The sequence below is a fragment of the Calidris pugnax genome, unplaced genomic scaffold (assembly GCF_001431845.1).
Source record: "Calidris pugnax isolate Ruff unplaced genomic scaffold, ASM143184v1 scaffold113, whole genome shotgun sequence".
NCBI lineage: Eukaryota > Metazoa > Chordata > Aves > Charadriiformes > Scolopacidae > Calidris > Calidris pugnax.
Genome location: NW_015090879.1, coordinates 317,695 through 331,585, shown reverse-complemented (window position 1 = coordinate 331,585; position 13,891 = coordinate 317,695). Strand labels below are relative to the sequence as shown.

Genomic DNA, 13,891 nt, shown 5'->3' with positions numbered 1-13,891 from the left:
CTTCACCAGGCCAGGATCAGGCCATTAGAGCTTCTCGATGCCCCCGGGGCCAGCTCTGCCCTCAGCCTCCGGGGTTGGCAGCTGGATCCATCAGGGCTGAGACTGTGAAAAGGCCACCGGCCACCGGAGAAGCTCGAAGCTCGCCTGCTGCACTCCACTGCCACCCCAGTTCCTGTCGGACCAGCTCCCCAGGATGAACAAAGGGATAACTCCACCTTTGCCTGCCTCTGTCAAGAAGCACAGCCCTGTCCCCGCCCCTGCGCACCCCTTGCTGCCGAGCTGGTGGCCATGCCATGCTGATATGTCGTGCCACATTGCCTTGTCCCCTTCCCCATCCATCCCCGCTCTCTCCCTGTCACGCTCAGGTCAGTCCACCCTAAAACAACGGTGGCAGAAGAGGATCCAGCCAAAGAGGTCTGAGGCCACAGGCTGAGGGTCCGGGCAGGGGCAGCCCCTCGGGGTGGGACACTGCCAGACCATGGGGCATGGACCAGCATCATCGGGTACTGGGAATCCACCTGCAGAGAGAGGGAAAAGCAGAGGGGTCAGGGCTGGTGCCAACTTCCCAGGAGGTGAGTCAGGAGCCAGTTTGGTGACAAACGCCCAAATGAAGCTTCCAGGGAAGTTACTGACAACAAAGAGACTGAGAGGGGCCAGGGACAAGGGCTTTTTGAGGTGGCTGCAGGAAGAGCAGCCCAGCTCTACTCACACTTTGGGTGTTTCGGGTAGCCCTCCCTCCCTCACGGGATAGCCTTGCTCTCTGCAAACCTTGTTACAGACATGAGGCACCAACAATTTAATTAGAGGGACACTAATGCAGTCCTGGCTCCTGGGACTGGTCTGGGGAAGGGCTTGATCCAGGCAGAGACTTAAAGACGCTTGTTCCTAATATGCCATTTGAGGCACCAGCCCAGCCCTCAGCCTCCTTGGAGCCCTGGCACCCAGCAGCGCTGACAATTTGGCTCAGCACAGCTTGAGCTTCACTTCTTCACTCCTTGAAGCTGTACAGGGATGGGGGAGAAAAGAGACACAGCCCTGCTTCAGGACAAAGCCCTGCCTGGCACATGTACCATCCCCACTGCCGCCGCAGACAGGACACGGCTGTCACATCCCCCTCTCTAGAGGCAGAAGAGGGGACGCCCCCGTTTTCCCCATGCCTTGGGCTAGGGCAGTGCTTACAAACGTTTGAGCAAAGGGGAAAGGCAGGTAGAGGATTTCACCGTTCATCTTCAGAAAGGATGAGCTGGATGCGAGTCGAATGACAACCAGAGTCTTTATTCAAATAGTCCCTTAGGATGTTTGCAGACGTACAGACACACGTACATATTTACACTCGTACACACCTCACAGAGCTTGAACCAATAAATTAAAACAAAAAGAGGGCGGGGGGTATTTTTTTTTTTTTTCTTTTCTCTCCTTTTTCTTTTTTGTCACATAAGAAACAGCAACTCCCCGAGGCCAGGCTGGGGAACTGGCTGGAGAATCGCAGACAGAAGCCAACACAGACACGACCCTGCCCCAAAAGATGCAATGACAGCGAGTGTGTGCTTTTTCAGCAGGAGGCCGCTTCATACTCTGGCTTCGATGCACTCCAGTTTGACCATTTCATCCAGCCTGCAGCCCTCGGCTTGGGCACAGTGGCTCAGGTGGGCACTTGGGCTCTCGGCACCTCTAGCTTTGGGGGTCTGGGGGTGGGTTGCTGCAGTCTGAGGGTGGGGGGAGTCGCATTCGTCCGAGGTAATGTCCGGCACGTCGTCCGACTGGCTGTCCGAGCTCTCCAGGTCGCTCCGTATGCTCTCAGGCTGGGCCAGGGTGATGTCCCAGGTTTTGCTGGCAATGCAGTCCTTTTGCTCACAGCTTTGGTGTTTGCACGTCTGCTCCTGCTCACCGTCCTCCTCCTCCTCCTCCTCTTCTTCCTCCTCCTCCTCTTCTTCCTCATTCTCTGCCATTTGGGTGTGGACGTGCAGAGAGTCCTCTGTACTGCTGCCGCTGGCCAGCTGGTAGTGACTTGGTTTGGCTTCGATGTCCACCTGGATCTCCATGTTATTGCACTCCCTGCAGAAACAAGCACCATTGTGTTACTGGGTACAGTTACTGGGTTCGACTGGGTCACCACTGGCCACTGCATCACTGGACCGGGAAGATCACGCTTCCCAGACACGAGCAAGATGCTCATCACCCCACAGCATCTGGCAGACACCAGCAATCGCTGCTCTCCTTGAGTTTTCCTCACAGCAGCCAAGATCTTCCCCAGGCCGTGAGCCAGGGGCTGAACTGGGAAAGCACCAGAGTTCCCACAAGCAGCCAGGAACAGACCTTGAGGGCCCTGGGCTGCAGATCCTCTCCTCAGCCTCCACATTACCCATGGAGGCTGCTCCCAAACTGTCCCCAGTCCTCCTCCTGAGTGAGTAAAAGGATCAATCCACTTGCCAGCTCCAGAAGAGCAGGCTGGTGTAACTGCAGTCATCTCACCACCCACAGCAGCACCTCGCAGAGCACAGATTTTTCCAGGACACCCACTACCAACACTCTTCTCAGCATCAGCATGTCCTCCTACCTGTCCTGGGGGTTGTAGGAGCTGATGATGGAACCAGCCATGGCTCGAGTGCTGGCGTTGTCGCTGATAGCCCCCAAGCTGACCGAGTCTTTAGGGAAAATCTCCTTCTGGACATCTGCCTGAACTTCCAGCCTGCAGAAAAGAGGAAGATTCCTCAGAAAGGCCTTAGATAGTCCCCGGGGAGCACCAACCAGTCACTGTTCATCATGGGAAAGCAAAAGGCCCTCTGTGCTGACCCAGCTCAGCATGATGTTTAACCCTAATGGTTCGTCTCATTTAGTTTCATTTTTGACTCCATTTAGGTAAACCCATTCTGTTTTCCATGACGAAGTTAAGGTTGTGTTTATATCTATGACTCACACAATTCCTGCGAAGAACAGATTTCCACAGATCCAGCGCACAGCCATTATTATATCCTGGCTGCCGTATCAACACGTGTCTCTAATTACCCTGCAAAGTGACTCACAGGCAAGTTTGGAGGAAAACTGTGGTGTAATCTCCTGGCTTGGAAAGCAGTGACCCTGCTTGCCATAGGCCACCAGAGAATAGCAATCATTAAACCCCACAGGCTGGGATAAGAGGAACGGAAGATCTTTAAGCAGGCCATGGAGGCATCTCCGCACTGTTCCCAATTAACCTGAAGCATCAGCTCTGCACTTTCAAGGAGCTCAGTAGGGACAGAAGAACTTATCTTTTGTCCTCCTTGCGAGAACCAGCCTAGCACTGGCTCCAGAAGCAGCCTGGGCTGGTGGGACTAGTTATTCTACAACAGATCAAGAAGTAAAAATACTAGGACACAACTCCCAAGCCAAAGGAGGATCCCAGAGAGCTCCCTAAAATAAGTCAGCTCAATCAGCACAGGTCTTGGGAGCCTCTAGGCCATTCTTGCTGTGCCCATGAGTTAGTTCAGTTACCTGCTGTACTTCCCCTTGCCTCCCGAGAGGACACCACCGCTGAGGGTGCCACCGGAGAGGGCGGCGAAGCTGGCCGTCTCGCTGTAGTTGCCCTGCATCACGCTGAGCCCGTCGGTGGGGCTGCCGCTGGTGCTCAGCACGCTGGTGAGACCCTCAATGCTGCTTTCCCCAATGCTGGGGTTCTTCAGGGCTCGCCAGGCGTCAGCCACTGCAGGGAAGGAGAGCAGAGGAATCGGGGTGAGCGAGGGAACCGACCGGCTGTGATGGAGCTGGCACAGCTGGGGGTCGGGCAGCAGCAGCACGTGTCTCTCCTGCCTCTTCCAGGGCAATGAAGGGCTGACGTTTTGCTCACAACTCACCACCAGCAGAAAATTGAAGCAAAACCCAGCTAAAGAGAGATTTTGGAATGCTGAGACCCCCTACCATTTAGGGCTTTATGGCAACAAAGATGATGAGGGGACTAGATAAATAAAGACTGAGGGACTTGGTGGGTCTTTTTAGTCTGGAGAAGAGAAGACTGATGGGGGATCTGATCAATGCTTATAAATACTGAAAGGGTGGGTGTCAGGAGGATGGGGCCGGTCTTTTTTCAGTGGTGCCCAGGGACAGGACAAGAGGAAATGGGCACAAACTTGAACATAGGAAGTTCCACCTAAACATGAGGAGGAACTTCTTTGCTGTGAGGGTGGCAGAGCCCTGGACCAGGCTCCTCAGGGAGGTGGTGGAGTCTCCTTCTCTGGAGACATTCAAACCCCACCTGGACACGTTCCTGTGCAACCTGCTCTGAGTGACCCTGCTTTGGCAGGGGGTTGGAGGAGATGATCTCCAGAGGTCCCTTCTGACCCCTGCCTTTCTGTACTTCTGTGATTTCATTACTAGAGACAATGACAGTGTCTTGATTTCACCCCCTTCCCTTCGCCAGTTATCACACAGTACCTGTGATTGGTCCATCGTCTTCGTCGAACTCGATTTTCACGCCCTTTCCGTTGGCAGTGCTCACTCCACAGCCACCTCCTCGGCACAGCGAGATGGGCACAACACCATAGACGTAAGCCAGCATGATGGGGACCCCAATACCTGGAGAACGGGACGCCCTGAGTTAAGAGGAGCTCAATAGGAGCGGTGTTGGGCAGACACAAGGGACTCTTTGGGGTAGAAACTCTCTCATTATGCTGCTTTTAACACAGAAAGATCCTAGTTCAGGATCTCTCCTGGGCTACCCATCTGCCTTGGTGACTACTGGCCCACCAGAAGGGAAAGGGACTGTCCCCACTTACCAACACTGACAGCAGCAATGACTGGAGAAGCAATGACAGACAAGGTGACCCCACCAGTAATGGCCAAGTTCCTCTTGTGCTTCGAGGTTTTCTTTCCCTCATACCTGCTGTGGATCTGGTGGAAGGAGAAGCACCAGGTGAGAACAGAGCCTGGCCATGAGCAAACATCAGCAGAAGACATCAGTAAGCTTGTGTTTTTACAGCCTTGTCAGCAGCATTAGACCATAAAGAACCTCATCCTCACCACAGATCTCCTCACAGATCAGATCTAGCAGGTGGGTCTGTGTTTAAGAAAAAGCAGCAGCTACAGAAACAGTGCTGATGTGTCATTTCTTCCCTCTCCGCGCCTCTTTATCAGCGCAGACAAACAACAGCATCATGGGGTTTGGGGCAGCAGGTCAGCATCAAAACTCAAGTGACTTATGCAAGTCAAAGCTCAGGGTCCAGCCACTGTCCCACAGAGCCCACCACTGGGCTTAAAATGACCAGGGTTCTCCTTGGGTGCTCCTGGTTCAAGGCAGAGGCAGAAGAGCAACGCAAAATGCATCTGAGAGGGCTTCAGCCTGAAGGGCTATCAGCCACCACCTTCCCTCTCCCCACACAAAGCCCAAAAGATAAGACAAGGTTCAGAAGAGACAACTGAATTTTGGTTCTTTGACAAGATCCACCCTTCATATCAGCTCTAAATTTCTGCCTCAAATACAGAGAACACCCCCAACCCTTCAGCTCCAGCCTTCTGCTCTCCAGCCTTACCTTCCTCCCAACATACACAGGGATGCCAATGACCATGGCAGGGATGGCAATGCCAGCGATGAGGGAAATGCCTACAGGAGCGCCGATCAACGTGCCCAGCTGCCAGAGAATTTTCTTTTTACGACTCCATGGCTTTTTGCCCCAGAATGTACAGCCAGAGGGGCTTAACGGAAGGGAAAAAAATGACATTAATACCACAGCAATTACTCGGGGTTCCTGAGAACTCCAAGTTCAACTTCCACAAGAACAAAACCCAAAACTTATGAAGTGGACAGACAACACAGAAAAGATTTCCCTCTTTTTTCCCCCCATCAAGATTAATTTGCTCATCAAGGTGATGGTCATGCTACTGGGACAATGTTTAATACTCAGTATACTAAGTACTTTTAAATAAAATTTTATCAGGAGGAGTTTTTGTTGGTGTGGAAGAGCATCCCCCTGCTGTAACACGGGGAGAAAGTTCAGCTCCTTGGGTCAGAAAGAAGAAAATTTTACCGACTGATTGGAGAGGCAGGAGAATGAAAGGCCAACACATGAACCGAACTCCTCCAACCAGGCTCAGAGATGCTCGTGCTCCACCCTGGGCAGGAACCCTGGCGTGGTGCTCCCCTCCTCACCTAAGGTAATGCAGATCCGAGATCTCCTTCATGCAGAGCCAGCAGAACTCGCAGCCACACACGGCGCAGGTCATATGGTTACAGCTCCCGTCATTCATCTTGATGATGTACGCGCTGCAGCGCGGACACGGCTTGATGTCATCAGCTACGGGGAGGAAGCATGGCATTGAGTTGGACCCTCTGCTGCGAGCACAAAGAATCAATGAGTGGGGGTGTGTGTGTCTTGTTATGGATTGAAACCATTATTTTCTGTGCGGGCAGAAGACCTTCGCTCATCACGGATAAAGTGGGGACGGTTGCACCTTTAGTTTATCTTCAGAGTGAGAATCAGAATCACAGAATGGTTTGGGTTGGAAGGAACATTAAACATCATCTAGTTCTACCCCCTGGTCCTCTGGACCGGCTCTAACAGGTCAGGGAAAAGAAGATAACATTGATGAGACAGATCCCATCAAAGCCATTTGCCTGGACAGCAGGGACTAAGAACAGCAGTCACTTTAAAAGCTTGTTCTGGCCTTGAATGGGATGTACTCCAGACCACGCTTAAATGCTGGGAACAAGTCCTACCTGCCCTGTGCTGGCCAAGGCAACAGTGCAGGAATGAACCATTACTAAATTGCTCCACTGAGGTGATTCACAAGCCAAGAACAACACACCAACTGGGAGAAGGAGGCATCAGAGAAACTCCAAATCTTTCCCTCAAAAGCAGCCAAAAGGGGAATGGGGGCTGCAGCCGCAGGTGGGGGTCCAGAGCAGAGACTGTCCAGTCCCCAGGCCCCAGGATAAGGGTCCTTCATCTATTCCTTAATCCAAGCATCATCTGACTGCAGTTAGGCAACGTCTGTGCTGTGGTTCAGGGCTTTGCTGGCAGCTTCGGCAACACTCGACAATATGAAATCCAGCTGCTCAGACCAGCTCGCACCTTATTAATCACCACATTGAATCCAGCAAGAACTGGGTGGGGAAAAAACCACGGCCTCGAGAACCTCCCTTTTGGTGGCTAAATGCCTCTTCCTGGCAGGGATCTCCTTAAAAAGGGTATAAAAACTCAGAAACTATTTTTTGCTTGCTGGTTCGTACTGCAGGCTGTGGTAGAATCTGTGCTGTCCACCCCTGACTGGGGCATGTTGAACCTTGACGTGCCACAAAGCCACCTCTGAACCGCCCACGACAGCCCCATTCTACGTCAGCCTATTAACATTTTCGCTCCTGACACAGAAGGAAAAGCAGGGTGTTTTGTTTGGGGGTAGGGTGGGACTTTATGAAACGGCCTTACTGCCCACTTCCAGAGTCAATACAGTTATTTTTAACAAACTCAGGAGAGGCAGCAGCTCCTACCAGGCAGCGTGGGAGTCTGTGGGTTGGCAATTTTTTTTCTGTACCTGACATTACTAACACCTAACAGCGCACGGAGCGAGCCACGAGGGCTACTCTTCACTACCCCAGCAGGCAAACGTGAAGCTGCAAGGGTAAAAAATGCCTGTTCGTTCAGGGTTTAGATCAGCAAGACGCGAGAACGTCCAAGATCAAAAGAGCCACAAGCCTCACCAGGGCGGATGAGGGGAAGCTGCCGTGATGCAGAAGGACCCAGAGCACATCGTCACCTGCTGATGTGTGCTCTGTTCTCAGAGGGGCCCCCACAGGCTTCTCCTAACACAAACAAGAAGGGGAACTTCCCAAAGAAGAGGGATACCCCATCCCTGGAGGGGTTCAAGACCGGGCTGGATGGGGCTTTGAGCAACCTGGTCTGGTGGGAGGTGTCCCGGCCCAGGGCAGGGGGGTCAGAACTTGATGATCTTTAAGGTCCCTTCCAAACCAAACCATTCTATGAGCCTAGGAAATGACTCTGAATTTCACCTGTGGCTGCTGGAGACCCTCAGCTGTGCCACGTAAGGCACCACCACCCCCCTTGCTCTGACAGGACGGGGTTGGGGACACAGGTTGCTCTTTCTCAGCTTCACAGGTAGATCAAAAACCACATAAATCCATACCCGGCCCAGATTCCTGTCCGTAACTGAGGCCTGAGGTGTGCTTGGTCCGTACTCGGAGCGCCTGTGCCCGCTGCTGGCGGGCCATGTCGCAGGTTTGGTTGGGATGCCATATCTGTTTGCAGTGGTAGCAGAACTCCGTCTGGCAGCCATCCCGCTCGCAGGTCAGCTTGGGGCAGCTGGCACAGCCATAGGCAATCACCGCGTACCTGGAGGAGAAGGAAAACATCGGGGGAATTAGTAAAAGACAAAGTTATCAAGTGACAGGCTTGACAGCTTAAAGGCTGAGGGACTTGGGTCTTTTTAGTCTGGAGAAGAGAAGACTGATGGGGGATCTGATCAACACCTATAAATACTTAAAGGGTGGGTGTTAGGAGGATGGGGCCGGTCTTTTTTCAGTGGTGCCCAGGGACAGGACAAGAGGAAATGGGCACAAACTTGAACATAAGAAGTTCCATCTCAACATGAGGAGGAACTTCTTTCCTGTGAGGGTGGCAGAGCCCTGGCAGAGGCTGCCCAGGGAGGTGGTGGAGTCTCCTTCTCTGGAGACATTCAAACCCCCTGGACACGTTCCTGTGGGACCTGCTCTGGGTGGCCCTGCTCTGGCAGGGGGTTGGACTGGATGATCTCCAGAGGTCCCTTCCAACCCCACAGCATTCTGTGATTCTGTGACAGTCCAGTGAACCTTTTAATTCATCCCAGGGCGGCACGGAAGGCCACCCTTGCCTGAGCTGCTCTGCTCAAAGCAGCTGGGCGAGGAGATGAATAGATGGAGATAGTGGAGTGAGAGCTCAGGCTACACCGAGGGATGTGCGAGTTCACCCCCAGAGCCTGCAGGGCAGGTCAGCCCATCTCTCCCATCTCCCTGTTTCCGATCACTGCCCGTGCCGCAGCCTGCACACCAGGCAAATTCCTGCTCTCTCCACTCCCGTGAAATTAAGTAGCACTAATTGGGTTACTCGGGGCAGATAGCTTTTATACAGACGGCTTACAATATTGAATTCTCTCCTCAATGACTGCTGGCAGTTCTCACTGTCAACTCACACTGACCAGACTTGCCCTGCCCAGTGTGCCCTGTTAACAGCTCCCTGTTTCTGCCGGTTCAGGCTCCTAGGACAGGCTCGTGCTGCTCGTTCTGGGCACCTGTTGCTAAATACACCCCCCTCTTCCTTGGGACAGGCACAAGGGTGGATGCAACATGCCCAGAGGAGCCTAGGAAAGCTGAGGTTGTCCTGGGTACTTCTATCAACTGAATAACTCTAAAAAATAAAGTGCAATGAGGAGTTTCCATGTGGCCAACCCAAGAAACCAGCTCTCATTGATCTCCACAGAATTCCCTGTTTTAAAGAGCAGTGGGGAACAACGCTTTTCTTCCAGAGGAAGCCAAAACCAGAGTAAAACTAACTGAATGTGTAAGAGAGGGGGGACCACGTTCAACCAGCCCCGCTTCTGCGTTTTTCTGACGGCAGCGTGATCTTCCAGAAGGAAGTGTGTTGTGTCCACAAAAGTCTACGTAGCACCACCAAGCACCACCGTAGGAAAACCCACTTCCAGCTGTCTCCACTGAGGTTCTTTCCACTGGCAGGGGCTGAACTGAGCAATTCCAGAAGCACCTTCCACTCCTGCAACACCCATATGGCAAAGGCTATTTTCGTTGTTCATCCCCTGTATTTTCATTAGTGGTCAGAGAAGAATAACTCCTATTCAAGGTTTTATATTTAGAGCTTGTGTAGCTCGAGTTGTATTGCCTCTTCTGGGAGGCAGCAGCGTGAGAACCACTGAATGTGTCATACCACAATGATTCACATCCCGTGGGAGTTTGAGCAACTTCATCCTGCCAGGGTACGACATAATCGCCAAAGAAACAACATCTCCACACCGAGAGGCACGATGGCAGGGTCTCCTCGTGCATCCACGGCCACGCACTCCTGCATGTGAAACCAATATTTGAGGAAAGACAGGATACAGACAGTTTGGGAGGGACAAATTCGGCTCACACTGACTCCTATGCATTTTCTCTAAGGAAGATCCTGTGAAGCATCCTTACCCTGCCACGATCATACAGCCAAAGACCTACCCCTGGCACAAAAAAGAAGCTTCATCTGACCAGCTGTGTTACAACACCCTGCTATTTCAAATCACAAGAGCCAGCTAGGAAAGCTCAGTGTAATATATTAAGCAACGCCACGCTCCAAATTAACCCCTCACTAGAGATGTAGGGTTTGTTTTTTTTTTTAAGATACTGGAGCACATCCTATGAGAATTGAAAATCGTCACCATTTATATTTTATTCCTAGAGCTGAAATGACAAATACCATGAACAAGCCCACAGCTGTGGGGAAGCAAACTGCGTGACTGTCTATTAGGGAAAGAAATAACATATCTCCAAATTCAAGGTCAACTAAAAGAGGCTGCTGAAGCGATGTGCTTAAGATAAGCCACGACAGCAACACATGCCCCCTCTTCACCCGACCTCGGACACATCGCTGTGTTAAACAGCCGCTTCCAGACTCAGCTCCAGCAGATGAAAAGGGAAACTCTGACTTTTCCCCATACATCAAGGACAGCGAGTGTCTTCCCGAGACCCCAGGAATGGCACAGCACCATTCCCAGCCTGCTCCATGGAAGGTCAGGAGTTGCCTCCATCCTTTTTACACAGGGGTCAGAGCCTCACCAGTTGCCTCCAGTCTCATTCACCCAGCTCAGCCTACGCAGCTCCGTTTCTTTCAAGGTTCTGTTATTCTCCCCAAGCTCCTAGGAGAGAGGCAGTGTGACAAACACTAGACAGCGATGCTACCTGATTGTAGCTGGGGGGAGGGAGGGGGAAATGGAGAAAAAAAAAGAAAGCTGCAAACATAGAAAATTATTTGTATTGCGATTGATGGCGCATCAATTGACCGGTGTTTCCATGGCAACACGCGCCGGTGTTGTGTTGGTCCTCCTCCTCCTCCTCCCCGCAGCACAGCCAAGCTCTTTCATTTACGAAAGACTGCGGTACGCGTGGAAGGCACAGGATGCTGCGTGCCACACGCCCAGGGTTTTGTCCGCCGTCCCCCAGCAGCCCCTCGCTGCCGGCACCTCGGCGGTGGGTGACACCCGGCCCCGAGCACCACCCGTGCCCCCAGCCCTACACTCCAGCTCCATACACCGGCACTACTACGGTGGGGAAGCCCGCTGTAAATAATTCATACCCTGATTTTACATAAGCACAGCCACACGAGCTCACTGGGAAGAATGAATAGGGCGATTAATTCCTCTCGCTGACGGAGGGCTGATTCCAGCAGCCTTTGTTCGAGTGCCACAGACACACTGGCAGCACTGGTCCATAAGAGCTGCTTGTCCAACAGCCCCAGGGTTGTTTCTTGCTTCTGCTGGGCAGCCCGAAGGAGGATGCTCAGCCCATCCTCTGGCTCCCCTTGCACGTTAACCAGGGAGGAGGCTTTTCCTCACACAAAGAGCTGCATGTGACACAGGTCTGTCCAAAGCCACGGCCAGAGCAGACTCAGTTTGGGCTACTGTCACAGAGGCAACGCCCTCCAAGGCCACCCTGGGGCTGGCTCTTTCCAACCAGACAGCCTGGGTGACGCACGCTGCATTTACACCTTATCCTGAATGCAGATAAACATCACAGCAGGCAAAGAGCTGAGATTCGGTAAGCAGGAACTGGATTTTCTCTAGCTGGTTAACAGCAGGGACATTCCCTCTGGTGTTGCTCTCTGGGCAGCACAACCTGCTCCATCCTCCCTCATCATACCCCCAGTGCCGCTGAAATATCAAGGTCTAGCCCTCATTTGGCTTAGGAAAGGAACAAAGCTGTCGTTGGCTATTAGCATGTGTCCCTCTGAAGAAAGGAGCCCTCGCCCAGCGATGCTCAGAGGCTGTGAAATGGGGTAACCTGAGCCAGGTTCACCCCATTTGCATAGGAAGGCTATTACAAGGCTCAGATTAAATCTTTGCAACCCTCCCACCACGCTTTCCATTCTCACTACTAGGTCAAACTTTCCTTTCATGTTCTGGCTGCCCAGAATGGTGATCCAGGCTGAGCTGTAGCTAAACTTCGCAGCACTTCGCTCTAAAGTTTCCCCAACAGAGCCCTTTTCCAGGCAGCTTTGGCTCACACTCAAAACAGAAACCTCACAGGGTTCGTTTGAAGGAAAAGAGAAGAGAAAATGAAAGCAACACGCAGATAACTCTAGAGTCATCCAGCTTGGCTGGGCTGACTTCTGGACAGACAGACATTTCCTCACTTGGGCAATGGACAATGAGTCAACACCACTCCTCTCTACCATGTATCCACATCCCCACTGGAAAAAAGTGACCGTTTACGGTTCCTTCTTCCCGGCCGTGGAAGCTGTGGGGTGGCCCTGTGCCCTGTCCCCACGGCTCGCAGCAACACATGGGCCGGGAAACTCCATGCTTCCCATTTGTGCAGATAAAAAAAAAAAAGCTTTCTTTTAAATGAAGGAAACGATGGCTCAGCTAAAACCCCCTTCGAGTCCTATCACTCATACCCAATTTATCTGTATTTCCACAATCCCCAAGGTCAAATCCTAGTGCTCTAGCAAGGTAGTAAGGGGGACAGAGTGTTGTCTTGCTCCCCAAAACCCCAAAACCCAGCACCCATCAACTGTCCCAAAGAGACTGCTGACAAGCAAGTAGAGAACACTTGGAATGAGGGTTCTTCATGGGACTTAGCAGGACCAGAAGTGTCTCTCAGCAGCAGACACCCCACTGGGGGTGACCCACCCCTTCCTGCACTGCCCTGGCACCCAGGTGGGGACAGGCAGCACCCCAGCAGGACAGTGAGTGGGATGCCATCCCCAGGAACCTGCTGGAGATGGGCAGCATCCCCCTGGGACAGTAGGTCCCACTTCACTCAACTGTCCCAGGACCTGCTGGGGATGGGCAGCACCTCACCAGGGTGGGGGGTCTCCCTTCCCTGAGCCATCCCAGGACAGAAGGACAGGGTAGCACCCTATGGGGACAGTGGGTCCCCCCTCCCCAGGCCATCCCAGGACAGAGGGGACAGCACCCTACAGGGACAGCAGGCATCCCCAAGCTTCCCCAGGTGTCCCAGGACATAGGGAACAGTGAGTCCCCCCCTTCCCCAGGCTGTCCCAGGACATGGGGGACAGTACCCTATGGGGACAACACACAGCCTCCTCCCCAGGCTGTCCCAGGATGGAGCAGGCAGCATCCTATGGGGACAACATGTAGCTCCTTCCCCAGGCTGTCCCAGGACACAGGGGACAGTGAGTGTGTTCCCCCTGTCCCCAGGTGTCCCAGGACATTGGGGACAGTGGGTCCCCCCTCCCCAGGCTGTCCCAGGACGGAGGGAACAGCACCCTACGGGGACAGCGAGTTCCCCCTCCCCAGGACGGCGGGGACAGCGCCCGGGGGGACTCACCCGCAGTCGGGGGCCGGGCACCAGCGGCAGTCGGGGTCGGCGGCGAGGCAGCGGCGCAGCATGAACTCCTCGTACTTGGCGACGAGGTGCGGGGAGTCGCGGAGCAGGCGGCGGATGTCGGCGGGGTTGAGGCGCTCGCTGCACTCGGGGCAGCAGATGTTGACGCGGGACTCGGTGATCTCGATGCGGAGGTACTGCCGCAGGCAAGCCCCGCACGACCGGTGCGGGCACGACAGCAGCCGCGGGGCGTTCTCCGCCGGCTGCCGCACCAGGCACAGCGGGCACTCCAACTCCTCTTCGCCGGCACCCTCCGGGACCACCGGAGCTTCCTCGGGGGGCGGCGGAGGCGGCGGCGGCGGCGGCGGTGGAGGGGGGGGC

At 53.6% G+C, this 13,891-nt stretch overlaps 1 protein-coding gene across 1 annotated transcript; it reads right to left on the bottom strand.

The window, feature by feature from the left end:
• Positions 1-1,259: 1,259 nt before the first annotated feature.
• RNF19B (ring finger protein 19B) lies at positions 1,260-13,884 on the bottom strand (the record flags this gene model as incomplete). The annotated part of the gene is made up of 9 exons (XM_014946433.1): positions 1,260-2,055; positions 2,558-2,689; positions 3,472-3,679; positions 4,408-4,548; positions 4,749-4,863; positions 5,502-5,664; positions 6,119-6,263; positions 8,110-8,315; positions 13,514-13,884. Coding segments are annotated over 9 exons (1,968 nt in total), but the record flags the coding sequence as incomplete, so codon positions are not given.
• Between the last annotated feature and the right edge of the window lie 7 nt (positions 13,885-13,891).